We start from the raw sequence: 27,316 nt of genomic DNA, 5'->3' as shown, positions 1-27,316 counted from the left end.
TTTTTATTAAATAAAATCATAGATTATGAAATCAAAAAATAAGGCCTGTAGGCTGAATTCGGCTTGCAAAGCAGAAATTTTTAGCTCGCCACGTGTTTTTACGTTAAAAACAACTAGGCAAAAAATCTAAAATTAAAAATTTTTATAACAAAAATTTTGGTAAATGACTTATTTTCAGTACACAGTACAGTAGTGTTTATTAAAAATCCTTTTAATAAAATATTGATTTAAGATACTCAAAAATTGTAGTAAAATTTCTAAATACACGCAAACCAAAGATCTATTAGAACTATTCTTTAATTTGGTTTTAAGTAATTTTTGCCCTTTTAATATAAATGTTACCAACACTTATTACAGGTAACAAATAAACAAAAATTATAATCAAAGTCCTTTTAAGCATTATAACTTTCAAAAAATTAGTAATGTCATTATCAAGATTCGCCTTGATCTCGATTTGAAAAGAAGATCCGGATCAGGTAGATCACTAACTCAAAACCTTTTTTTTTTCAAACATTTTAAATAAAAAATCAATTTCATTGTCATTTTTAGAAAAGTATTACCAATAAATGATGATTAATATTTTTCATTAAAAAAAAAAGGTTATGGCTCATTTTGGGAAATACGAAATAGTTTTATTTTCTCCTTAAAAAATACTACACTAAGTGGATTTTTATATCTACAACTATAGAACATCTTGTCTACTTTGTTGTTGTCTATAAAAGAAAGTTCACTTATCTTTCTAACTAAGTAAGGTTTTTATCTCAAAGTTTAAAGCAATATACTTCAAATTAAGTAAGTTTATTAGGTTATTCAGTAGACTATACATCTTTCTTTTTTATTCATCAAAAAGATGTCGGTAATTTGTTTTACTTTTAAAATAGATGTTTGTTTTTAATTTCTACGGGCGTCAAGACTAAGAGTCTGTCTTTTTCTTCACTCGAAGTTTTTTAAAGATAAACGGATAATGATCAGGCCTACAAATTTAAATAGAGAAATTGTCATTGAAACGTGCAACTTTAAAATTTAAAGTTTTACTTCAGTTAGTAAATAGTAATTAAAATTATTTGTTAAATGTTTAAAGTTATTTCACAATGAGCTAGCTATATTTTTGTTGTTAATTATTATTATTTAACATAATAAACTTGTTTTTATTAATCATATTCTTTTAAACAATTAGATGTTTAAAAAAAATCTTGCTTTGGTACCATGCAAAACTAAATATTTTATTAATTAAGGTTTTTAATTAAAGTTTTATTCTTAAAAGCTCGTTTACAAATATAATTAGTTTACAACTGTTGAAATCATTAACAAATAAATGAATCAACCAATGTAGTTACAATAAAATTACCTTTAAAGCATGTTCAATAAAGCTGTTAATTGTTGCAAAATTAAAGTTATTTCATTTTTATTTATTAGAATATTTAAAAACACATTTATAACCTATTTTAAACACACCTTTGTTATAATAATTTTTTTTTCTATGCTGTTTTTAAGGTACAATTCAAGCTTCAAAAACCGTCTTAATGGTATAAAATACTTTAAAGTATATATCTTATTTCTGAAAACATTTACATTAAAAAGAGTGTTCATTAAAATAAAAAAGTATTCTTTTTAATCATACTTAAAGTTTTTAACTGATAAAAATTTTAACTGCTAGTGAATTATCACTTATTAAGGCTGAAATCGGTAATACTTTTTGAGTATTATAAGTTAAGATGTTAAAAAGTACATCTCTAAAATACATGATTTTGCTTTTTAACAATATGCACAAGTAATAACTAATTTTTGAGACTTATTGTACTATCGATACATTAAGTGTTTTGATCAACTCCTGTTAGCTTGTATTTTAAAATAAACAAAGTTCATCCTTTATTGATTCTAAATATATTATAAAATATGTTCTATAAACCGAACATTTATTATAAAATTTTAGATGTATACTTTTAGTAATTTTTTTAATGTATTTAAAAGTTAAAAAATCATTTTAGTCGTTAAAAATATTAACTGTTCAAATTTAAAAGTAAACCAGTGGCGTTAAATGCTTTTAAGAAAAAAATCAAAAAACGCGAATTAACAAAACCAAAATCAGAAACTAAAAACAATTATCAAATAAGTGTCTTGCATTGCTTTGTGGCAGCTTAATTTTTTACAACCATTTTTTATTTTTTTAACGCTTTAGATTTAAATTTATTGAACTTACTTCAAAAATATATATATACTACCTATCACTTTCATTCTAGGTTTGCATAAGAAATATTTAAGATGTAGCTTGTAGCCACAGAAAGTACTAAATATTCACATAGACTAAATAAAAATATTTCAATGCAAGTTTCTGTTACTATTACATTAAAAAATGGGAGTTGTAAATGAAAGAGTATCTACATATTGGTTACAAAAGATTGAAACTGAATCCAGAGTAGAGTTGAATGTTAAATTTCTGAAAGATATGTTAAATTTCTGAAAAAAATAGAAAAATTGTTTGCTCAACCTAGATAATATATTCAAGTAAAAAGTTAACTTCAGCTGGTAAATACGCACTCACAAATCAGAAAACTTTGAAAATATATGCTAACAAAATGTATAAAATAAACTTGCTAAAAGCTGAGTTGAATGTTTAAAGTAAATAGAGCTTTTCAATAATAATAAAAGCATCAATCAATTAATGTCTAACTAGTGCTGACAATAGATTACCTTAATCTAAATTTTAGTCTGCGCTTACTAGTTTAATTAATATATACGTACTTATTTAGTAAAATTGAAGCTTTAATTTGAGTACCTACTTAGTTGCCTAACTTAAAAACAGACTCATTCTGGTATAAGAGAAAAAAAAAAGGTCAGCTGTATCTATCGAACTGGCGAATAATTGAATTGAACATATGTATTTGTTTAAAACAATACTTAAATGAATTCATATACAAAAGAAAGGGTTAATTAACATTAAAATAAAAATACCTTATATTTTTGTAAGTTTTTGTAAACCATTGAAAATTTATTACGAATTAGAGCTTTAATAGCATTGTAAAGACTGTGATTAGTTAATTATTTTTTTAAGATCCTAAATTAAAATTCATTCATGTAATTATGTTTAAAATACATTTTAGTTTAAACACAATTAAGTTTATTAAATTAAAGAATTAATTATATCACAACTTCAATACAAATACAAGTACTTCTAATAGAAATAGGATTTAAAAGTATGCTATGTAGGATCTTCCTTAAATTTTTTTTTTCAATTTATAGTCGAGTTTATTTTCAATACATTAAATATCTTCTATTAATAGAAGTACCTAAAACGTTATGTATTTTATTATAGCTAAAAACTGTGCATAACAAGGACAACTTTTTAATTGTTGTTTCGAATTAATTTATTACTTAAAAATAAACACTAAAAAAAGTTTTAACCACTTTACACAGAAGTTTAATTAAAAGCTTAAAACTTTAAAACACATAAATTTCTTGTTTTTTGTAATATAACAAAGTATCATTTTGCTATTAGTTGTTTTTCATCTTGAAACTTTGAAAAGCATCAAATTTTGCTGATGCGTACTTTTTCAGTTGTTATTTTACAATAAATAACTTTCAGTACAAAGTTCAAAGTGATATATGATAGCTTTTCATTAGAAAAATATAAGTATATTTAAAACATTAATATATTTGAGTAAGTTTAACTTGTTTATCAAAGTTAACAAAAAGTAATTAAAATAATTAATAGAATTAATCTAAAAACTATTAGAGTTCTTAAATCTTAAACACGTGTGCACATGATTGATTTAACAAAGAAAATTTTAATAGAAATTTAAATTTTAAACATTTCATGTATATCCGTCTGAATCAGTGTACGAATATTTAATTTTAAAAACAACTAAAAATATAATAATTATTATTCAACTAACACACGTACTAAGAGAAATCAAATGATAATCACAATAAAAATAAAATCTAAACTGGTCATTAAAAATAAATTTTAAAACATTTAATTAAACATTTACAACTATCAGTAAAATAGTACATGAAAAATATTCCCTAACTAGATTTCCTAAACAAACTTTTCACTAACACGAATGCTTCCAAAGACAAAGTTTGTTGTCATAGAACGAGCACGTTGCCATTAGATACCCCCCGTCGCAAGTTCCCCTCTTCCAGTCCGCCCCGTACGCAATCGACTTGTGCGCCTCAAACCGCGACTTCACCTCCCCCATGTCAGGGTCTTCCCCTTTCAGAACCACCACCCCGTTGTACATGCAGGCAGCAAGTAGCTCCCCGCCGTCGCCCGGTCGCCACTTCAGCCGCCACACCCCTCCCCCCACTTCCGTTTCGCTCAGGGGGCGCGCCCTATTTCTAGTGTCCCATATTTTGACGCAGTCATCGTAGCCACCCGTGGCGATCACGTGACTTGTGACGGGGTGGCAGTGGGCGCTGCAGACCCCGGCGTCGTGCCGCTTGAACTTGAAAGCGGGTCGGGTGCAGGAGCTTCGCAAGTCCCAGCACTGGAGGGCGCAATCGTCGCCGCCCGAGTACAGCACGCCTGGCTGGTGCCTGTCCACGAGGACGATCCACGCTTCCAATTGGTGCGCGTCCGTCACGTGATACTTCTGTTTGAACGTCGCTGCGTCGACGACCCGCAGGCTGCCGTCCGAGTATGAAACGGCCACGTCATTGGTCAATCCAGACTCGTCCCAAGACAGCGACAGCACAAGGGACTTTCCATCAATCTTGTTTTTTTCGACCTCAGTCAAAAATTTTCCGTCTTCCGCCAGCGAGTACAAGGTCAGGGCTCCTGCGGCGTCGGCGACCCCCAAAGTTGGTTTTTCTCCCAAAAGTCCCGGGCACCACTTCATGTCGAGGACGGCGTCGGTTTCCAAGCAACCAGTCTTTATCAGGCCCACTTTTCCTTCGGAGCTCTGGTCCAACTTGTACAGCTGCACCTGGCCGATCCTTTCTTCGGGCTTCCCCTCTTTGGGGTCGACCAGCTGGTAGGTTCCGCCCGCCATGACGTCATAATAGCCTGTAATTGGGCACCACTCGACCGAATCGGCGCACTGAGGAGTGGTGAGGGTGAACAGTTCTTCTTCGGTTTTCATCTCCGATATCGAGTGATTTTATATTAAATTCTGTAAAAATTTATATAATACGAATCTTTTCTACCTTTTTATTTAGATTTTTTTAAATATTTTACAACTACAAACAAAAACTTATTTTTTTTAATTTTAACAAGTATTGTTAAAAACATAAAAACTAAAATTGTTGTTAGATAATATTTTGCTTACTTATAAATTCTTCATTACTTAAATAACAGATAACTCCACAAATTTAAAAAAATAAATGCATGTTCACAAAATAAAAAAAAGATTTCGTTTAACTTCTTTTAATTTTAAACTAATTTACGATTTGTGTTAAAGAAAATTGCACAAAGACCTGACACAATGAATGATTCGGTCAATAAAGTCGCAAACACTTTAGCTCAGAGTTGCATAAAACTTAAAATTTATTAAAAACGTATTTTGAAACCAGTACCTTAAAAAATACTTTCTAATATTTTAACGGTGATATAAAAAAAAAGCTCTGCTTCACTTAAAATTTGATAAATTTAACAGTGTATAAATCTAGCTGTAGAAATTCATTAACAAGAATAAAAATATAGAATAAAATTACAAGTATGTATATTATAAAAATATATATAATATTTGGTTTAAAAAGCTACATATTAAAAAAGGTTAAAATTCTAAAAGCAGTAGTACAAAAAATCATATTATGAACTATATATACATTTAAAGTACATACTTTAACTAAAACTTATAAAATAAGGGCTAAGAAGTTACACTAAAATTTAATAGTTTTAAAGCTTATTAAAAACAACTTTTAAAATTGCCATACAAACCTAACTATAGAAAATATGCATCTCACAACATAAAAGGTAATCATTTTAAATAAAGTAAAAAAAGTGCTAAATATTTAGATATAAAAAATTCATTTTTGAAATATTGATTGTTGTTAAAATTAATTTATCATCAGTTTCTTTCTGACCAACAAAGTAAAATTTGATAGTGTCTAAACGTAAAAGTCCAAGTGCATAAAATTGCCAGTTTCAATCTCGGGGAAGCCCCTCATAAAATATTGCACCACCCGTAACTCGCGTCAGCCTCTTCGTCTTCCTCCTCCTCGCTCGATGACGACATGACGTCCGAATCGTCGGTGACGTCACCTTCCTGTTCGTGCCTGTCACCTGGTGATTTAGGTTGCTGCCAGAACCACCCCCTGGCACTTTCGTCTGTCTCGTCGGAGTCTGAATCGAAGTCGGAGTTTTGGGGAGCGCGGGTCAGATCGGCCAGGTACGATCCCCTGATCCTCAACACTTCTTCGTCGTCGTCTTCTTGTTTCCTGTGGAATAATCAATTATAAAAAAGTTTCAATAAATCAGTTGACAAAGTTATAAAAACTGATGAAATCGTAATAACAAGAGCAAAAGTCAGTAATATAAAAATAAATAAAGTTATCTACTTAAAGTTAAAAACTAAGAAAAAACTGCATGAAAAATAAAATTTTGATGATTTTATTTTCAAATAAAGTTAGCTAGTTTTAATTTTTTGTTGTACTTTATACTATAAGCAACTTTAAAAAACAATAACTTCTATATTGTTTTTGCACAAAAATTTTAGTGTAAATTTTATACCCTTAACAAATTATAAATAATACTAATTATATTATAAATAATAAATTTTCTAAATTGTCTTAGATAATATTACTAACACAATTATATAAAACAAAATAGTAATATTATTGATCTAGGCAAGAGCTTAGACAAGTTTATGATAAGTATGGATGGTTATAAATCACAAGTTAACCATCTTCAACTATTCAGAAGAACTGCAGACTAACTGAGTAACTGAAAAAACAACATTATAGCTCAGCATTTATTCAACTGCAAAACCTGCAGTGTGACTCATGCAGGGTTGCCACAGATCAAGCTGAGAAAAATTTCCTGACTTTTTACTAAAATTTTCCTGACTTTTCTAAATCAAACTCTTAAAACACTTGGAACTATCTAAAGCTTTCTTTTTTTTTATACAGGTTAAAACAACAATTTTTTTTTTGCTGAATTCAATCATCTAAATTCCATTACATCACTTTAACCATCTGTGTATGATTGATGTATTTTCCATAAACAGCTCTATCAACAAAATATACTCAGACTTAGCATAAAAGTTGTAAAACAACCTAAAAGGTAATAATATTTGATAATAAAAAATATTTATTTAAAACATGTATTACATACCTACATAAGTTGTTTACTCAGTTTAATAAAATACTACCTTTTAGAAGATCTTAAAATTCACTAAAGATGAATCAAAACTCTTCACTTTAGGTAAAATATCATTTACAAAACCAGCAAATCTATGAAAACTTCTAAACAATTATAGTCAAATCGCCAAACAAAAACAAACAAAGACTGTTTCCAGCATAAAGTGCAAAAAATGCGCACTTTGTGGAAATCATGGCCAACATAAAAACATGGTGTTAGATAAAGAAGTTATGGTATTTACGTAGCAGTATGCACAAGATGTGCTAGCAATTATGTAGGCCAAACTAAAAATAGCTTTAGTAACAGATGGACAGCACACAGATTTAACTGGAACAGATAAAAATCAAACTTTAATCCTGAAGATATATCAGATGAATATACACTGTTTAGACCCTTATTTTAACCATAAGAACAACCTGAAAACACTTGATTTTAATGACGCATACGAAGTTGTTTTTTTGGAACAGACTAGTTTTAATAATTTAGATTATAGACAACATTTTTGGATAAATAGACTTAAATCAAATATTAATATAACTTTAACACAATACAGTGATTTATAGGGGTAAAATAGTAAAAGTAGATTTTGTAAGATGATGCACTTTTTGTAGTTTTTCACATATATATAAACTTTATTGTACGTACATTTTTCCTTAAAATAATTTTTATAAGCTAAGTTTTACTATTTTAAGTATTAAGTGAAATGTTTTGTTGTTTAATATAGAAAAACTGTTTTTGTTTGTGTTGATAAGTAAAGCTTAAGGGCATAGGGGGGTCCGACATTTGTTTTCTTTAAAAATAACGTATGATCTTATATGAAAGCTTGAAGTACAATCTAGAAGCCAGTTTTTATAGTATTAGAAATGTTATTTAGTTTTTGAGATATTGTAATTTTTATAAAAAATTTCCAATACAATTGTATGGACCGCAAATTTTTTAGGGTCAATTTTCTCGGAAATTTAAAAAATCACTAAAAATCTATCTTCTCCTTCATTTTTTGAGCTAGAGACCCCAAACTTCCAGGAAACGTTCCTTTTATAGTTTAAAAGACTTTGAACGTTGGAATTTTAAAAATGTTAAAAAAAAAAAAATTTAGATAAAATAAACAAAAAAAATAGGTGGTTTTTTTTTAATAAAAACTTTATTTTTCAAAATTAAAAAAAATCCTGCATTCAATCTTTTTAAAATTTAATAAAACTTTTCTGTGAAAATTTGAAGAAGATTGGTTGAAAAATGAAGGAGGAGATAGATTTTTAGTGAAATGGTCTTTTTTTGCTTTTTTAGTTTGCACCTTCCATTGGGAACCTATTGAGGTCACCAACTTTGATCGCTCATATCTCGAATTTTTTTTTGAATTTTTTCAAGCGGTTAAAAATGTCTGATAGCTCAGATAAAACTCTATAAAATAAGGCCAACTTGTAAAAATCAAGGTTGACCCCCCCCCCTCCTCTATGCCCTTAAGTTATTTAATTTTTGTCTATTTAGTAGTTTTGCCTTTTTTTTTAACTTTGTGTTTATATTTAATTTTTTTTTTTTTTTTTTTTTTGTGTTTTTAACAGCCGTTTATTTTATTGCATTGAAAATGTCATACAAATTGATGAAAGCTTTGTAAATGACAGTTTGGTTTATATTTCAATTGACAGTTGTTTATAAGCTATATTATAGCCTTTCTGATTTGATAAAAAAACGACAATAAATTGATATAATGTTCACAACATGATGACAACAAGTATAATGTAATTATTGCTCATAAAAAGATGCTTATGTTGACTTCAGGAAGATAACTTTGGCCAGGCAATCTCAAACACTAACTGTGACTGGATTAGAAATATTTAGTTGAATGTTATGCTTGATTGTATAACCCTATAGAGATACTGGTTTACTTAAAATACTTGTATGGTTTTAGCATAGTTTACAACCACACTCTTAACCATAAGTAAATATAAAAGTAATAAGTACTAAATAATACTTGAAACTATTTTTTAAACTAAGCACAACAAATGAGTGATTGTTTAATATAAAAATAGATACACATACTAATAATATAAGAAACTTCATACATCAAATTAAAATTCAAAACTTAACTAAAAAGTTATATCTAAGATAAGGATTTTTAAAGAAAAGTTTAAACTAAAATTTGAACTAGCTACTTTTAATTTTAAGCATAAAAAACTTATGAGAAGTTTACGTTTAAGCATGTAAACAATATTAAGCTCATTAAGGTTAACACTGTCTGCTTGAAGTTCACTCAAATGACACACACACTCTTTCGCTGGTCTAATTAAACTCAGGGTTGCCACTGACTTTTGGCAAATTTTCTCCAGGCTTTCAAAATTTCTTCGAGGTTTTTTAAAATACTTGTTTTTAGGTCTATTTTTAGTTTTTACTTAAGTAAGTATAAGGTCAAAAACTGTGTTAGATAGTATAAAAACATTGAAAAGATATTGTAAAGCTACTTTAAATGTGTTTTTTACTATAAAAAAATTATGAGGACAAAATTTTTTTTATTTCCTGTTAAATTTTATTGTGTCATATCAAAATTTTTCGATTTAACATGCTAAAATTGTTAGAAATTTCAGGTTTTAAAAAGATTTTTGTTCAAAATTTCAGGTTATTTTTCAAAATTTCAAAAATACCAGGTTTTTTCAAGTTTTTTATTGCCTAAATATTCAAACTTCAGATTTTTCCAGAAAAAGTGGCAACCCTGTTAACATAGGTGTATTTTTTGGTTTAACAATATATTTTGTGACTCTAATTTCAGTTTTTTTTCAATGGCAGACTCTAGGAGTAACTCCAGGTAATCAATAATTAAAATAACAAGCTAAGCTTTAGGTAAACTTGAACATCATTTAGAACTTGATTTTAAATTTAAACTATACTTTATGGTTTAAGAGAGTATTTAATTTAATCTTTAATCCGTTTTACAATTAACAGGATTGCCATTTATTAAGTAAAAAACTACCCTTACATACTAAACTTATCCTGAGATATCTTTTCTGGTTGGCAAACTGATTTAAATCTATCCTGAGTGACCTTAAACAATACTTAGTCATCCTGAATTTTTAAATCCTTTATATATTTCTTAAATTATAAGTACATATTGTATCTAAATCTAAAAACGATTTAATAACAATAAAAATTAAGTTTTTGAACAAATTTAGCTATAAAATATCTTATTATTTGAACAAAAATTTCTCATTCATGATTTAGAGATTTAAAAAGGAACTAGAGATTTTTGAAAATACCTAAAATTAACCTTTTTTTTTAAATACCACTATAGTGGCTTGAATCATCCTGAATACAAAAAAAAAACTAGCCTTAGTTACACTGAGTTTATAAAAAAATGAAATTATCCTGAGTATATAACATTTAATCATCCCTATTTCAGAATTGTTCCTTCTAGCTCTATCAACTAAAAAAATATTTTATTAAAATGAGATTAAACTTTTATATCCCGTGGTTATTTTTATATTCACTATTCAAAAAATCATTAAAATACCACAAGCATTTAATTTAACACAAGGTTGCCACTGACATTTAGCAAAATTTTTTCCAGGTTTTCAAATTTCTTCAAGGTTTTTTAAAATACTTTATTTAGAGTCTATTTTTAGTTTAAACTTAAGTTTAAGGCAAAAGACTGTGTTATATACAGGGTTGCCACTTGTTTTTTCAAAACTTTTTCCGGGTTTTCTAAATTTATTCCAGGTTTTTAAAGTAAGCATTTTTAGGTTTATTTTTAATTTTAAGTTAAGTTTAAAGTAAAAAAACTGTGTTAAATAGTATAAAAACATTGAAAAAATAACGTAAAGCTACTTTACATATGTTTAAAAAAAAAATTTTGATGATGACAAAACTTTTTTTTTAATATGATAGATTTTTTGAGTCAAATCGAAATTTTTCAGCTGAACTTGTGAAAATTGTTAAAATTCCAGGTTTATCAGGTATTTTTAGTGGTTTTTATTCAAAATTCCAGGTTTTTTTAGGTTTTTTTTTTTTAATTTATCAAACTCCATGTTTTTCCAGGTTTTTTTTTTTATGCCTAAATTGTCAAACTCTAGGTTTTTCCAGGTAAAGTGGCAACCCTGTAAACTTCCATAGCAATTTTAAGCAAACTTATATATAAGCAATGCAACGCATGATTGTCCATTTATGGTAACATATAATAAACTTGTCACATTTTAATTGACTTATTTTGTAAAACTCGACAGTGAAACAAGGAGAACTGAACATCAAAACAATGAAATAGCAATGTAAAAAATACAATTTCATTACGGCAAAACTCGTATTTTAGAGTTTTAAAACGTTGCAAGCACAGGGATTCTTATAGCTTGGTTCCGATGCTAATCAAATAAGAAAACTAAACAACAATTACATTAATTTTAATGGAAAAGTAACATTAAAACAATTTATCAATTTACATCAAATATTTAAAGATATGTTTACTTTTTAATTTTCTTATAGTTTTCTTTTATGTCATAATTTTAAAAGCATTATTTTTAACATACAATGTTACTTTAGTATCATTTATCATTTGATAAGTGTATAAAGTTTATAACGAAAAGCTTTGTAGGAAAAAAAACATCAAAATTGTTTTATTATAACTATTTTAAGTTGCTAACATTTCGTGGAAGTATTTAAAACATTCTAGTTATACAGGGTAATCGTGCCAAAACATTAGTGGCTCTGAAATGTTTTATGATTCTTAGTATAAGATAATGACATGTTTTTATGTGACAACTTGAACATCAAACATCCAGATCAACTAACGTTTCATCAGTAGTCTCCTGCCATCTCAGCAGCTGACTTCCGCCAGTGACTATTTGAAAAAGTCCATTTTCGTCGCTGTGAACGCTGCAGCAGAGAATTCTGCGCATACTTTCGTGGGTCAGAGTGGACAAGTAGGCGAACTTGCTGTCCTTTTCCATCGAACGAACTGCGACATTAATTATTGATCAAGCACAAAAAAGTTACAAGATCATGAAAAATATGTGTTTATAGAATGAAAACTTTGTAATTATGAATCACTCATACGTCAATAAAGGTATTCAAAATTAACTTAGTTGAAATAGAAACTAACTGTTAATGCTGCCGTTTCCAGTGTCTGCATCGAAGGACGTGGAAAACACCAGCTTATCTGTAGTCTGAATCGAATCAGTGAAGCCCGCCCGCACGTGGTTGGGATATTTCACCACTTTATCTGTTAATACTCAACTTGGTGAACATAGTTTTAGATAAAACATAATTTTAAAATTTTTACGTCAGCAGTTTTATGTTGTATAAAAAATATAGTTCAAATAATAAAGAACTATGTTAGATTTTATTAAGTAGGTTTTTTTTTAAAGCATCAGTAACTACATTATTACATTAGGTTATATTAAACAGACCATTTAATTGATAGCCTGAAACACATTGTTTTAACTAAAACATTTAAGGTAAGAACAAAGTGTATTTAGACTGTCGTATAACAAGTGATAGAAAAAGTTATAAACAACTAATGTTTAAACATAAACTGGTATCTTAAATTAACTTTGTAGCCTGTGTATCAGACTGCTATATTAAATCTAATTACTCTATAAAAGCGAGCTATGCAACAAAATTAACTTTGGAAACATTGAATCAAACTTTTTAAATACCTTCAGCAATGTTCACCACTTTCAGGTTTATCCCATCGTCTCCGACAAACACCAAGTTGTCATCGTTGTTGACGAAACGGCTCGAAATGCACTGCCTGCCCTCCAAATACTCCTCGTTTTCCTCCAGAGTGAAGCAGCATTCGAGCTTCAACGAATCGCAGCTGGTGGTGATTTCGTTGTCGTCCGAACCCGTTATATTCCACACGAACACTTCGCCGAAATCGCTCGTCGCCACCAGCTTTGTCTCGGAACACTGGTCGAAAAATTAGAAAAATAATTATTTTGTCACTATCAAACTTAACAATGAAAGTATAAATGTTAAAAACATATTTTAGTAATAAACACGCTTTTCAATTTTTATTTTATTAGCTAAACCTCAAGAGACGTGATTGGTTCTTCACAGACTATTTGTTCAAACAGAAGTTTACCGCTTATCAGGCTGTACGAAGTTATTTTGCCCGAATCAGATCCTAAAATAATTTATGTGTAGATTTCAATCTCTTTTAATTTCTTAAGTTTTATGACGGTCATAAAACTAAGAAATATATAACCATTAAAATAAGAAATATAACAAAACACTTAGCCATAATTAGTCTATTACTTAGTAAATGTTTAACAAGTAAATTGTTCATTTATACTTCATAGAAGAGTAAAACTAACATGTATTACTAACTATATGCTTAAAGTTATATAAATCAGTATTATCAGAATAACAAAATAAAATAAGAGAAACTTCTAATTATATACTTGATATGAGCTCAGTCATAAACCCAAACAAACCGGCGAACACGACGGCAGCTTCCGCGTGGAAGCACATTGAAATGACGGGCGAGTAATTGTACAGCGAGTTGACCAGGTATCCGTGCGGCAAGAGGAAGAGCCTGATGGAGCAATCTGTTGACGAGGTGAGAACGAGCTGCTCTCTTTCGACCTTCTTCGCCGTCAGGTCGCACGCCAGCTCGTTCCTATCCACCTTCACTTGCTTTCCTATTAAAATTTCTAAAGCTAAAAACGCGAAACTTGAAAATTTTTTATTATTTTTTGAAAAAACAAATGACTTGGATTTTTAAAGTTAAAGGGTTTCTATACAAAACTCAGATAAAAACAATAAATAGTAGATAACTTGTAGCAATTTTTATTTATGGTATTTTCAACCTATAGTCTGCATATTTTTTAGCTTAATTTCATTTCATTTAGTATAAACATTTTAAAAATAGCAATTACATTGAAGTTCACAAGATATAAAACCAAATATACAGTGAGTGCTTTCAAACAATAAAGCAGGCAAAGTATCAACAAGTTTAAACAAAATACAAAATGTAATTAAAGCAGAACTATAACATTAAACTGACTGAGCAAATCACTGGTATCTTCATCAATCAGCTTGATGCAAGTCACACAGCCGCTATGCCCCGTCAAATTTCTTATTTCATCTCCACTTTTCGAATCCCACAACTTTACTGTAGTATCTCGGCTGTTAAATGTAGCAATTTTTGAAACAATCAAACAATAAGGTATAAAAAAGTTGTGAATTTATTACAGTTAGACCAAAACTTATTGTTTAAAAAAAAATCTATTCAAGAGTCAAGAAGTTAAACAATATTTATTTTTATTTGTTTTGCCTTTAATCACATAGAAATTCATGGATATATTTGCTTCAATTAGTTTGTATGTGGTTAATGATTACTAATGTCTTGAAAGATTGATTACAGATATTTTACAATTAATGTAATTTTTTTGGAAATGTGTTTAGAAAACTCATTTGCAAATAACTTGTTGAATAATTGGGTCAAAACTATCTAGAAGTACTGTCCATGCATTTTTTACCAAAAAATAACTCATCTTTTTGTTATTTACAAAAAACTATTACAAAAAACTGTTAAATTATTTTATATTAATGATTGAAACTTTTCAAATTATTTATAATACTTGGCTGCTAATATTTTATATAAATTATGGCATAATAAATACTTTACTTGTACAAATCTCTAACAAGTTGTATAAATGATACATAAAAAATTTATTCTAATTAGTATTATAACAGTTTGTCTAAACTAAAATTAATCGGCATAGTCTATTTTAAGCCTAAATTTGAAAGTTATTAACAAATGACAATTAAGCGTTTTCTGATATCATAATTTATCAAGGCGAGTAAATTTTTATTTATCAGTTCAAACTTTGATTGTTTCTGTGTTACATATTTAAAGGTTTTAAACAACACAAACCTAGCGCTAATAATCCAGTTTCTATCAACTGAAACATCAAGAACAATATCATTGTGACCTTCTAAAGGACGAATTTCAAATTTTCTTTTTTTCCAGGCTTTGCGTAGTTTTCCTTTTGGTTTTCTAGTTCGCTCTAATAATTATTATCAAATAAGTTTCCATAAAAGTAACATTCATAATTTAAAAAAAAGTATTATAAATCTTAAGTAAAGAAATACATTCTTATTTTATGTATTAAAAGTAGAGTTTATTTTATGTATAAAAAGTAGCGTTTATTTTATATATAAATATATCTTTTTACTTTTAGGTTGTTTAGGCAATTCAGGAACTTTAAACGTAGGTTGTTCTTCAGGTTGGTCTACGTCATTAGACATAGTTACATCACATTCAATATAATCTCCTGAAAATTATTTGAGTTCAATAAATAAATATTAATATAAACCATAATTTCACAAAACAAAGCTTTAAATAAAGTGTTCATGTAATGCAACTTGGTTTAAAAAAAATATATATAAATAACCTATACAATTAAATACAAACAAAATAATAATTAACAGAAGATATTTAAGTAAAACAGCTCTAAGTTTAAATAGGTAGCTTTGTTATTAGAAAAAAATATTTTTTAATAATGAGTTTAATGGTCAATTTCGTATTCTGAAAAAATATGTAATTTTTCATTGTTACTAAACCAAAAACCTAGCTTTAACTTTTTACTGTGAAACTACATCAAGATTATTTGACATTTTCAAAACGAACTTTCTTGTGATAAAAAAAAAATTGGCAATAAATTAACAACATTAATAATAAAAAATACTGCTAAAAACTAAATGCTAATAAAAAATAAATAAAAGTAGAATAAATACAATATTTGTATAAGTATACCTGCTGCTTGAGAAACATCTTCATTGTAATTATCTTGCTCTGCAAATAAGTATTAAGATAAAATATGCTATGTTTAAAAAAAAAGTGAGCTAATTACATATATTATATGACTTTATGTTATTTAAATTTCATAACAAGGTCTATTATGTCATAAATTTAAATGTTTTGAAAATATATAATTTGAAAAACGAGTATGAAACTAAACAATTAAACAATATAATAACAGTTAGCAAAAAACAAAAGTTAGACACTAAAGATATTTTCAACTTAACTAATAGTTATAAAACAATAAACAAACCATTGTTAACGGAAATTTCAGAAAAGCTTTCCTGTTCAGAAGGTTCCTGCTTGTCAGTATTTTTCTTTTGCACATCAACTTCAGGTTGTTTCATGTTATTCAGTTCAGCAAGTGCTTCACTTAATTCCAACCGAATGTCATCTCTTTTCAATAACTGAAAAGTGTATTGACTATAAAAAGTCTGAACATAATTTTATGAAAATACTGGAACGTCATGGTTTTAAGCAAAAAAAGTTTACTTTTAAAATAAAATAAGTATAAAACTATTACAGCATAACTTATTACAAAATTAAGTTTCACCTAAATAAGCTAATTATGTTTTTTATTTAATTATAGTTTATGTTATTAATGATTCCATCTAAATAAAATTAAGTATAATAAAAATTATGTAAAAACTTCTTTTTTTTATATTGTCTCTTTAAATTTAAGTTAAGAATTCTGATTGGTTTCTTATAAAATCGAAGCTTAATAAATATAATAATAAACAACATAATTAAAAAAAAAACTAATAGCGCCAAAAGTAAGTCATTTACAAAAATAGAAAAACAAGTAACATTTTTTTCATAAGGGTTAAAAAAACAATGTTTACCTTTTCTTTTTCTTCTATGGAAAGTTCTTTGTTGGCAGTTTCCAACTTTTCTATTTGCCTGAGTTTTTTTCTGTACTTCCTTACTAACTTAATTAGTGCTTCATTGCCATGAGCACTTAAATCTTTGTCAGAAGGTGAATCTAGTTCGCTCATTTTTATAGTTGTTTTGTTTGCTTATATGTCTAAATAAAATGGTTTTCCAGTTTACTTATTTTTAAACTTGACTTAAAATAGTTGTACTAATCTCATATAAAGATCATTTTCATGAAAATTTTTTTTGTCTAGTTTTAGTAGTTTTTGACTAGGTTTAAACACCAAAAAAAAATTAAATCTAAACATTTTCTGTCAAATTAGTATGTGCTTTTAGGTAATTACATGTACAAATTTTAACAAAATGAAAAAATACTTCAAATAACTTTATAAACTTACTGAAATTGGAATAGCTTACTTCATTATGCAAATAAAATTTTTAATCAACAAATAGTTGCTCATACTAATATAAAACAAAACAGATAAGATTTACATTTACTTACTTGAACCTATTCTTTATTAAAAATAATATTGAATATGAAAATTGAAAACTCAATATAATAAGTATTTTAAAGAAAACTTATTATAAGTATAAAATATTATACTTCAATTTCAAAAAAAAAAACTTAGTCTTAAATGGTTAAACTTGACAAAATTTGATGTAAATAAAACAAAGTACTTAAATTTTCAATCAAACTTTTGAACAAAATTTTTCTGACTTAAATTAATTTTCAAATGTTACACCAAAAGTTCAGATTAATTTATAATTTAAATAATTTTTATGACTATAACTAAAATTTTCTAATGGATTTATGTTGAATTAAAACTAGAATACTTTATAATACTTATTAACAATAAAACAGAAACAAAAATAAACACTAATAACCCTATTTTGTAAAACTTACTTTTAAAGTCACCAAAAGTTTTATTTAAACATCAATATGACAAGAACTTATAAACATATTTATTTTAAAGTTACTGTTCCTTTGACTACATTGAGATCCATCATCTCTAACAAACTATAAAAAAAAACAATCTAAATAAACTGTACCTCATTTCTTTTTTATGGGCTCTTTTTTAAACTGTTTGGAACTTTTTACACTTTGCTGCTTGTCCATGCGCTTCTTCTTTTTATGGGGAGGTGAGTCATCAAAGTTGTCATCCTCATAAGTTGGAGATGGTGGACGGAGGCCTTGAAACATCTGATCACCAATAGGCGCAACATTTTGAGGGGTTGTCTGCTCCGGCTCCTCAACTTCAGGAGCAACTGGAATGTACTTGAGAGCGTTCAAGTCCTCAGTTTCCTCATCACTGCTCAAGTGAGCACTAATTGGATCAACTTTTTCAATATCAATCTCAATTTCTTCTTCCTTTTCCGGCTCCACATTTTCTTCTTCAACATCAGTCTTGTCTTCATCTTCATCATCAAACTCTGACTCCCTTTCCTCATACTCAATATTTTCATCCAACTCAGTGAAGTCAGGGGCAAAAGCAGACCAGTTTTCTACTTGGTTTTGTGCCCACACAGCAACTATTCCGCTTGAAATGGAGCACAATACTGGCCTGAAAGGGTGCCAGGCTACATCAGTTAGCTGTTCACCGCGAGGTCCGTTCAGAGTCTTAAGCAAACTGCCTGTTTTCTTCTCCCAAACAAACAATGAGTTATTTTTAGAAGAGCCACCACAAATATACTCACCATCTCCACTGAAGCAACACTTCTTCCACGTAGACTTATTAACAAGATCACTGATTTTTTGAAAAGGCTCAACCCCACTGTTTTTACCGTGTTTTAGTACTTCATTACCATCATAAACTCTAATTACTCTGTCAGTGGTGTTTACTAGTAAAGAAGAGCCTTTTCTTGCAAACTCAATATCTCTTATAGTGATATTAGTTTGTCCACTTGAGACGCGAAAAGATGCAACAACTTTTAGAGATGATGTTTTTATCACTGTTATTCTGCCTTTACCATTTCCTGTATAAATATATTCACCTCTGCGGTCAAAGGATGCAGTTGTGCTAGATTCTTCATCGGGAAAAACTTCTTTCTCTATTTTAGTTAAGTCAATTTTCTCTCCTGTTTCAATTTTTATAAGTTCAGGTCCAGACAAAGGTGTAACAATAGCTACATTAGGGTCTCTAGGAGAAAATTGAGCTCTAGTAACTGAAGATACAAAAGAGTAACAGTGAACGATCTCACCAGAAAAGACATCCCAAATAATTACCTTGCGGTCTATGGATGAAGAAATCATCTTGTGGCAGCCACGGGACCAACTGACACAGGTTATTGTGTGAGTATGAGCCTGGTACACCTTGGAAACTCCTCTTGTAATGAAGTCATATACAACTATTCTCCCATCGTTGCAGCCAACAGCAAGCAAGGTGCCGTACCTGTTGAACTGAGAAAAAACTGCATGGGAGCCAGTGTCTAAGTAACCATCACTTTCTTCTGGATAATTTTGTCCAATTGAACCAAGTAAGTGCAAATTCATGGCTTGGAATATTAGTTCTATTAAATTTAGTCTAAAAACAAAGAATTAGATTAAAAAAAGATATTGAGATTTTTAAAAAAATTGAGGACTTGTAAAAAACTATAAAAAATACACCGTAAATGCTTTTCATTCAACAATTTTATAAAACTTTTATTTATAATGAGTGTTTAGTCACCAAACTGTATGTTGTTTTATTTTTTAATTAAAGAAAAAGTGCTACTACATGTAACACTTACTAAGAGATTTAAGTCTTAGGTTTTTCCCTTAGTTAATAAATAAAAATAACATACTTTTATGCTGTAGTGTTTGCTTACTTATGTGCAAATTAAACTTACATTTAAAACATATATTCTATTTTTTAATTTGTAAAATCAAACCTCTAAAAACAGGTCAGTAAAACTAATATATGGATTTATGTGCCTAGCCACGTTAGAATAATTATTTTTGCAAAGAAAAAAGTTAGACATTTGATTACTTAACTTTAGGGTTCCTATTATGTAATGTAGAGTTATGTAGCTAAATGGTGATAATTTATATATGTATGATAATAATGCTTATGATCTTTAAAGATAGTTAATTTTCTTTAACTGAATAATGTTATACAATGAGATATTCTTCACACTAAATTTTCAAAAAAAAAACTCTTTGTTGAAAATTAAAATATGTAATTTTTTAATTCAAACTTTATTAAAGTTGAATAACTATCTACTAAAAGAGACATTAACTTCTACTAGTTGCTGTACAAATGAGTAAATTCGCAAATAAGTATGTTTAGTTAGCTTTTCTCATTTCTTTTTATCATATGTTTTATAAAGTGGGCAAAAAATGTTTAGGAATTTAGTGAAAATCTTTGTCTCAAGGTTTTTGAATAACTTTTTTTTTAATTTATTTAATTTATTATACTAAGTGAACTCACAAAAAAATAAATCATTTTTGTAAATTAAATATATTCACTGTCTAATCCAGTATTCACCAAGTATTTTTTTTAGTTGCCTTCTGTTCACATATTTTTATAATTTAGAGAACTGACAGGTTAACATAATGTTCTATCTTGTTTTAAAATTGTTGATAAAAATTAATTAATAAATTAAAATAAAACCAAAAAAAAAAACTATCCTAAGTTACTAAAAAGTATTTTGGATAAAATAAAAATCTATACACTTTTTTCACAAAATTTACTTCTAATGTTTTTTTAATTATATAATTTATTTAATAAAAAAGTACACATGCTATGAAATTAACTTTTGAAAAAGTACAAAAACTTTTTAAATACCAAGCATTGAAAACTAAATAATATAAAACTGTTCATGCAGAACTGGGAGCAAGCATTTTTCAGTTTTTCATCTTTACACAGAATTGATTTTTTTAAGTGGTTATAACACGGTTGCCATATAATTTTTCTAATTTTTTTCAGGTTTTCTAAATTTATTTCAGGTTTTCTAAAATTCAAGTTTTTTGCCCATTTTTAGTATAAAACCAAGTTTAAGGTTAAAAAATGTCTTAAACAGTATAAACGTATATAAAATATACTGTAGTGCTACTTTCAGTGTGTTTTATAATAAAGATATCTAAAAATACAAAAATATATTGTATATGTGATATATTTTTGGTATATAACCTAAATTTTATTTTTTTAACATGTAATTTTTTTTTTCAATTCCTGGTTTTAAATGATTTTTATTCAAAATTCATGTTTCTTCCAAAATTTCTCAAACTTTAGGTTTCATAGCAAAAATGGTATAAGAAAATCTAACTCTATAGAGGGTTGCCACTCACTGGGGCAAAAATGCCAGCCTGAGTCAGTATTAGTTTATGATATCATTTAAAAAATAGTTGATATGATCAAAAGACTGAAAAATATTACCCTTTAGCAAGTAAGCTTAAACATTGAAAATTATATTTAGAAAAAGGACATAATAAAAACACAAGTTGTACTTTAACTTACTCGTATAATAATTTAGTTTAATCATAACTAATTTTATATAGGTTTATATTAACCAAAATTTCTATAGCTTTAAACATCTTATATTATAATTAAATGATAAGTAAAGAGCATTTTGTAGTACTTTAACTTTAATTATTTTTATTTATAAATTCATTAACTAATGTTTGTTATTTCATTTCTTTTTATTTATAATAGATAGATTTTATAACATAACTTCCTAATTTAATTGTGAAAGCTATGTTTAATTAAAGTGTCTGGCTGTTTTTTTCTGAATATAAAGATAAACCATCTGAATTACAATGCAATGTAAATGAATTTTAAATTGTTAATATTTTAGAATATAATATTATGAGGTAAATATTGGTTTAATTTTTTGTATAATTAACAACCATTAAGTTTTTTGCATTTGTATCTCTAGGACTTTAACCTAAGTAGTTTATATTTTGTTGTTTTTACTGTAATTTGTATTTTACTTTACTTTTATTGTAATTTATGTTTAATCATTACAAATATTTTAGTTTTATAACAGTCGGATTTAACATCATATATTATATCTATGATCAACTTATAATCTTTAGTAATTATCTTTTATACCATATACACCTACTTTAGCTTCTTTTCTTGTTTACTGTAATTATTTTTACAGAGCTCTGTTAAAGTGTGTTAACTTGTTAAAACACAGAAACATATGTTAGTTTAATATAGATGAGTACATTTTTTTCTAATACAAACCTAAATTTAATTAAGTTTCAAAAAGTAGAGCATAAAATATATCTTAAATTAAATTTAAACATCTAGTCCTACTAAAAGTTATTTAATAGAGACTAATGGACATTTGCTGAAAAAAAATTAAATAGTTTATATCTAAAAGATATATATTGTAATTAATAATGCATATAGAAGTTGAAATACAAATCTTATAAGTATTAAAATTTTAGACTTTGGTTAAAAACTTCATCAAATTAATATTATTACATCTATGTTCTACAGGCACTCTATAAATATTTTCTGTTAGCAAAACAATACTAAGCTGAAATTTGAATAGTATACAAATTTTCAAAATGAATAACATATATCAAAAACAGGGAATTTTAAACAAGGTTGATTGATACTTATTTTAACATAAAAACTTTATGAAACGTTGTCATGTTATTCTGAAAGCCTATATATTGTTCAAATTAGTGAGTTAAGTATAAAATATCAAAAAATTAAAACAGAATTCATTCAAACTTATTTAAAACAAATTTTAAAAAACTGTTAGTTTTTTAATTTTTTTCAACTAGCCTGAGTAAGTGAAAACTCTGTTATTTTTTAAGTTTTATTTGTATTATTCATTTTAATTGAATTTTTTGAATATAAGAAAAAAACAATGGATCTTAGTTAACTCAGTAATCTTAGTAAAACTTATCTTTTTTTCTCAGAGATCCAATGACCATGTTAATGAGTGTTCAAATTTATCTTTTTGATTTTTAGAGTAGAGTATTTATCTTAACTGCATTTATTTTAAAACATCTACAATTTTGTAAAAGAGCATTCACAAAACTCCCCTATTCAAAGCATACTAAACTTACCACTCTGTCTTTTAACAGAGATAGATGGCTGATATCAAATATTTTTATTTTAGTATAATTAATAAAACAGAATTACTTATATTTTACAAACACATCTTTTTCAAAACAATTTTTTTCAAGCATTAGACGAAGTTATAAACTTCGATAAGCTAAATCACCAAAAAATATTTTTATACTGTTATTTTATTATACTTGAAAAGGTCGCAAGTTTTAGTCACCGAAACCAGGTAGTAAATAAAACATTTAATTTGCGCATCTTTATTTAAACAAGCTCTTTAAATTTCAGTTAACTGAGCAATATTTTTTAGTTAAGGCAAATAACTATATATTGTTTGCCAAAAAAAGAAAAACTACTCTATTATGTTTCTGTTTAAAATAATTAATACTACAATAAATTATACAGAAACTTAAAAATTAAGTTATTAGGTATTGAAAAAAAAATTCAGCTACCGTGTAAAACAAAATGAAAATGTTTTTAAGCAGTTTTGTTCCATCATTAATAACAAAATATAATGACTTTGCTAATAAGCCAACATTAACAGAAATATTTAAAAAGTTTATAAATATTAGGTGGTACAAAAATAGTTAAACAACAACATAACATGTTTTAACTTATTTCAATTTAGTTTTGTGTAAGTTTCCATAAGATCAAAAATAAAAACTTTAAATGAGTGACCTTCTTAATATTAAAGTTCCTGTTAGTAAAACCAGCAGCAGCAGTGATTAATACACTATAGTTTTTTAAACATAAATAGTTGTATAAAATAACTGGATTTGTAGGCAATAATTTACTGCTTACGACGTTTCGCTACGTATAAAATATAAACATCTTTACGGCGTCAAATAGCCAGAAAACTGCTCTGTAGCTTGAAAAATTGTTAATACTTTATGAGCAGCAAAACGCCATAGTCAATAAGTTATTGGCTACAAAAAAGGTTCATTTCTTTTTTTTTTTAATAAGGTCACTTGTTTTTATTTCTAAGGTTTAATTTCATATTATGTTGTACCTATATAGTTAAGTATAACTTTAAACTGTAAAAAAAGTACTACTGTTTAAACATATTGATATTATTAAACTTGTTGTTTTTTGTAGTTATATTTAAAACCTTAATTTTTTGTAACGTACTAAACTTTTAATTTTGTGCGATTTGTTTTTGAATATCAATAAAGGTATTGTAAACTAAACATTTTAAAATTAAGTAAAACATTTTTTATTTTGACTGTATTTAGTTTAAAAAAGAATAAAAAAACACAGTTTTTCCTTCAATGTACAAAGTTAATAAAAAGCAACAAATTCTATATAACAAGAAAAAAGTTTAACATATTAATCACCTATCTGTTTAAACAATAAGTATATGAATCATCTCATATAAATTTACTTTATAACTTTATTGTTGCAAAACATAAAACTGTTTCTACATTTATTTAAAAAAATTATACTTGTTTTACTATAAAATAGTATTGTGTTTTAAAATTAGTTGTAGTCAATGCAAAAAAGGTTAACGTTTTTTATTTTAACAATTAACTAAGTTTAACTTTTTTAGATTATTATTTATTATTTCATTAATAAGATAAGGTTATAAAATAGCCAAAACATTCCATCAAAGTAAAAATGCGTTTCTTCATTTCAATTATTGTGTTCAAAACATTACTCTTAATAAACTACGATAGAAATTATTTAGAAAAAAAATTAGTAGTTTTGGGCATAACTTTTATTCAAAAACATTGTTTAGTTCTAGAAATAACATTAAAAGGTATCCAAGTGGTGTGCGACTCGATAAACAAAGGTTTTTTCGTGCACCAGGTTCTACGACCAAAAATTTCAATCGCTATTTTTTGTCGTTTGATAAACAATAGTTTTATTACATAAAGCTTTTTTTAACTTTTTATGTAAAAGTGTTGTGATTAATTTATAATCCATTTACTTTATAATTTTTTTAAACCCATCGCTTTAGTTTTTTATGTTAATTGTTTATAATAATAACTTGTACTTAAAAAAAAAAGTTGTCCAAGATAAGATTTTAATCTCACAACTAGACAAAATAAAATCATTTAAAGCAATGTTTCATTTTTTTTTTAGGTTTGTCAACAGTAATGACTAAATATGTAGTTGTTAACTTACTTGCCTACCTTAAGAAAAACGAAGTTATCGATAAAAACGGCGTATTACATTAATTTTATATAAATAGTACTTTGGACATGTTTAGACTTTTTTCACTGGGATTGCACAATTTTTTTCGATATCAGAGTATTTTTATGTAGTAGCGAGCTTTTAGTAATACCTTTTAGACACTTTTTACTACATAACTATCTTAAATTTCTCAGGTACATATAAATGTTCAAACTTTAAATATCTTAACTTTAAATATCTTGACAAAACCAGTAAAGCAAATTGCTAAATCTTAATAAAATACCCAGTTATTTTTTTATTTTAGTAAAAAAATCTAAGTATTCCAAAGTCCTCTTTTTATTGACAATGTAAAAATTTTGCTTTACATTGTGAAACTATAGTGAAAAAAAAAAAACTGTATACATAATAAACTAAAAATAAAGTGATAATTAAAGTTAGTAATTATCTTGTTAAATAATAGAAATACATATTCAATGATATAAAAATAAATTACTTAATTAATTACTTTAAGTTAAAATAACTTCGCTAAAAATAAAACTAAAATCAAAAATAAATTATATTTTGGAATACAAACTAATAGCAGACGTGAAAAGTTATTTTACAATTTGATGAAAAAAAAATAAAACTACGGTTTTTATAATGTTGTGAAATAAGAACAATATTTGATTTGGTTAAAAGTTCAAAAATTAAAAAAGAATCCCTTCGAGTTGTAATTCACTCAAATGTAAATGGTTTATTTTAGTTTTTTTTAACACTTTTGATAGGCTAATTTTGAATGAAAGTTTCGTTTTTCAAACTGTATAACTTTCAGACTTATAAAATTTTTGTGTACTTTATACTTTTTTTTTATACATAAACCTTATAAAAATACGTCATTTTGAAGTAGTTCTTCAAATGTATGAATTCATCAATCACGTTATTCAATCACGACATACGCTTTTTTCAAAAATGAGTAACAACAAACTTAATAAAATATAAATGAGTGAAATGTAGTTATGTCCTGTGTGGATAAAATTAAAAGTTTAAGTAAACATTTTAACGACTTGTTAAGTACATTAATAAATATAAAATGTTAAACAAGTGCTTAAAGTTTGATAAAACTTTATTAATTTACTGTAAACATCGTAAAGAAAAAATGAGTATTTTAATGTACTATTGTTGTGATTTAAGTTAAAATTCTAGTGAAAGCTCTTATAACAGATGGTTCAAAAAAGCACTTCTAATATTGAATAAGTGTTTCAAATCCTGAAGTCACATAAGAAGCCAAAAAGGTGTCTGATTCAATTAAAAATCGGACTTTTTTGGTCAATAACATATTATGTGTTTTTCTTATGTATTTTATGCACACTATAGCAGCAATTGGAAACTGCAAATAGCAAAAAACATTTTTTCTTCTAGCCCACGACTTATTTTTAAGCTTTAAAACAACAATTGCAAAACATCAACTTTAAAACATTTACAAATAGATATTAGTTTAGTTTTGAGAAAACAGTAGTGTTTTTTAATCTTTTTTTACAACCTTGCTTTTAAAGATTTTTTTTAATATCTAATTTTTAATCTGTTTAAGTTTTTTAACTTTTATTTTTCAAAAATCTTGCATGGGAAATAGTTTGTATAGTAACTAGTCCGTCGCTTGTAAAACTAAGCCGACCCCTGCACTACAGAATTCTTTATTTTAATTATTTTAACGAACTTTACTATTTTAGTTTTTAGACATTTTAGTGAACTAATGAATAAATTTCAATGGAAAATAAAAATTTAAACCAGTAAGTATGTAGGTATTTTTAGGTAATAAAAAGTTAAACCAGTAAAAAATTGACTTAGTTTCAAACATCTTAAAAGTATAAAACTTTCTAACCTAATGAAAAACTAATAAACTCAATGAAAGTTAAATAGAAGAGAATGATTTTTAAAAAATCCTGCCCTGTATTTAGATGTTAGATTGACACAACACAATGTAGATTATAAAAATTATTATGTTAAGCTATGATTCCAATGATAAATAATTCAAAAGAACTTTCAAAATATTACCTCTTATAATTTGTTTACATTACAGAAATATTTTGATTTAAAGTTTCTAAAAAACCTCATAACATATTTACGCGACTATAAACAGTATGCAGCTTTTTAACTTAACAGCATTAATAGCTTTAAAAACAATTAATTGTTTGGTAATAAACAGAAAGTTATCAAATATCAAAAGATAAAAAAAAATATTGA

The 27,316-nt window shown here is 26.8% G+C and overlaps 3 protein-coding genes across 3 annotated transcripts; all 3 read right to left on the bottom strand.

Moving 5' to 3' along the window:
• Nucleotides 1–3,737: 3,737 nt before the first annotated feature.
• On the bottom strand, nt 3,738–5,101 carry LOC145846052 (diphthine methyltransferase-like). The gene has a single exon (XM_082952985.1). It carries the CDS (start codon nt 5,079–5,081, stop codon nt 4,053–4,055), a length of 1,029 nt encoding a protein of 342 aa, XP_082809111.1. The 5' UTR covers nt 5,082–5,101; the 3' UTR covers nt 3,738–4,052.
• Nucleotides 5,102–5,693: 592 nt separating this feature from the next.
• Nucleotides 5,694–17,105, bottom strand: LOC145845941 (uncharacterized). Its single transcript, XM_082952918.1, has 12 exons — nt 16,928–17,105; nt 16,339–16,492; nt 16,041–16,079; nt 15,460–15,558; nt 15,159–15,291; nt 14,286–14,407; nt 13,714–13,920; nt 13,309–13,403; nt 12,934–13,186; nt 12,378–12,497; nt 12,068–12,233; nt 5,694–6,378 (listed from the first exon to the last, which is right to left on the bottom strand). Exons 1-12 carry the CDS (start codon nt 17,078–17,080, stop codon nt 6,105–6,107), a joined length of 1,815 nt encoding a protein of 604 aa, XP_082809044.1. The 5' UTR covers nt 17,081–17,105; the 3' UTR covers nt 5,694–6,104.
• Nucleotides 17,106–17,950: 845 nt separating this feature from the next.
• On the bottom strand, nt 17,951–19,473 carry LOC145845965 (retinoblastoma-binding protein 5-like). Its single transcript, XM_082952933.1, has one exon. It carries the CDS (start codon nt 19,447–19,449, stop codon nt 18,010–18,012), a length of 1,440 nt encoding a protein of 479 aa, XP_082809059.1. The 5' UTR covers nt 19,450–19,473; the 3' UTR covers nt 17,951–18,009.
• Nucleotides 19,474–27,316: the final 7,843 nt, after the last annotated feature.

Source organism: Thalia democratica, chromosome 1, assembly GCF_965202585.1.
Source record: "Thalia democratica chromosome 1, ktThaDemo2.hap1.1, whole genome shotgun sequence".
NCBI lineage: Eukaryota > Metazoa > Chordata > Thaliacea > Salpida > Salpidae > Thalia > Thalia democratica.
This window is presented reverse-complemented; position numbering and strand designations above follow the sequence as displayed.

Coding starts and splice junctions, on each gene's coding strand:
- LOC145846052 (XM_082952985.1), bottom strand. CDS start 5,081: ATGAAAACCGAAGAAGAACTGTTCACCCTCACCACTCCTCAGTGCGCC.
- LOC145845941 (XM_082952918.1), bottom strand. CDS start 17,080: ATGAGCGAACTAGATTCACCTTCTGACAAAGATTTAAGTGCTCATGGC. Junction 16,493..16,927: donor CCATAGAAGAAAAAGAAAAG/GTAAACATTGTT, acceptor TACACTTTTCAG/TTATTGAAAAGAGATGACAT. Junction 15,292..15,459: donor ATTGCCTAAACAACCTAAAA/GTAAAAAGATAT, acceptor AATAATTATTAG/AGCGAACTAGAAAACCAAAA.
- LOC145845965 (XM_082952933.1), bottom strand. CDS start 19,449: ATGAATTTGCACTTACTTGGTTCAATTGGACAAAATTATCCAGAAGAA.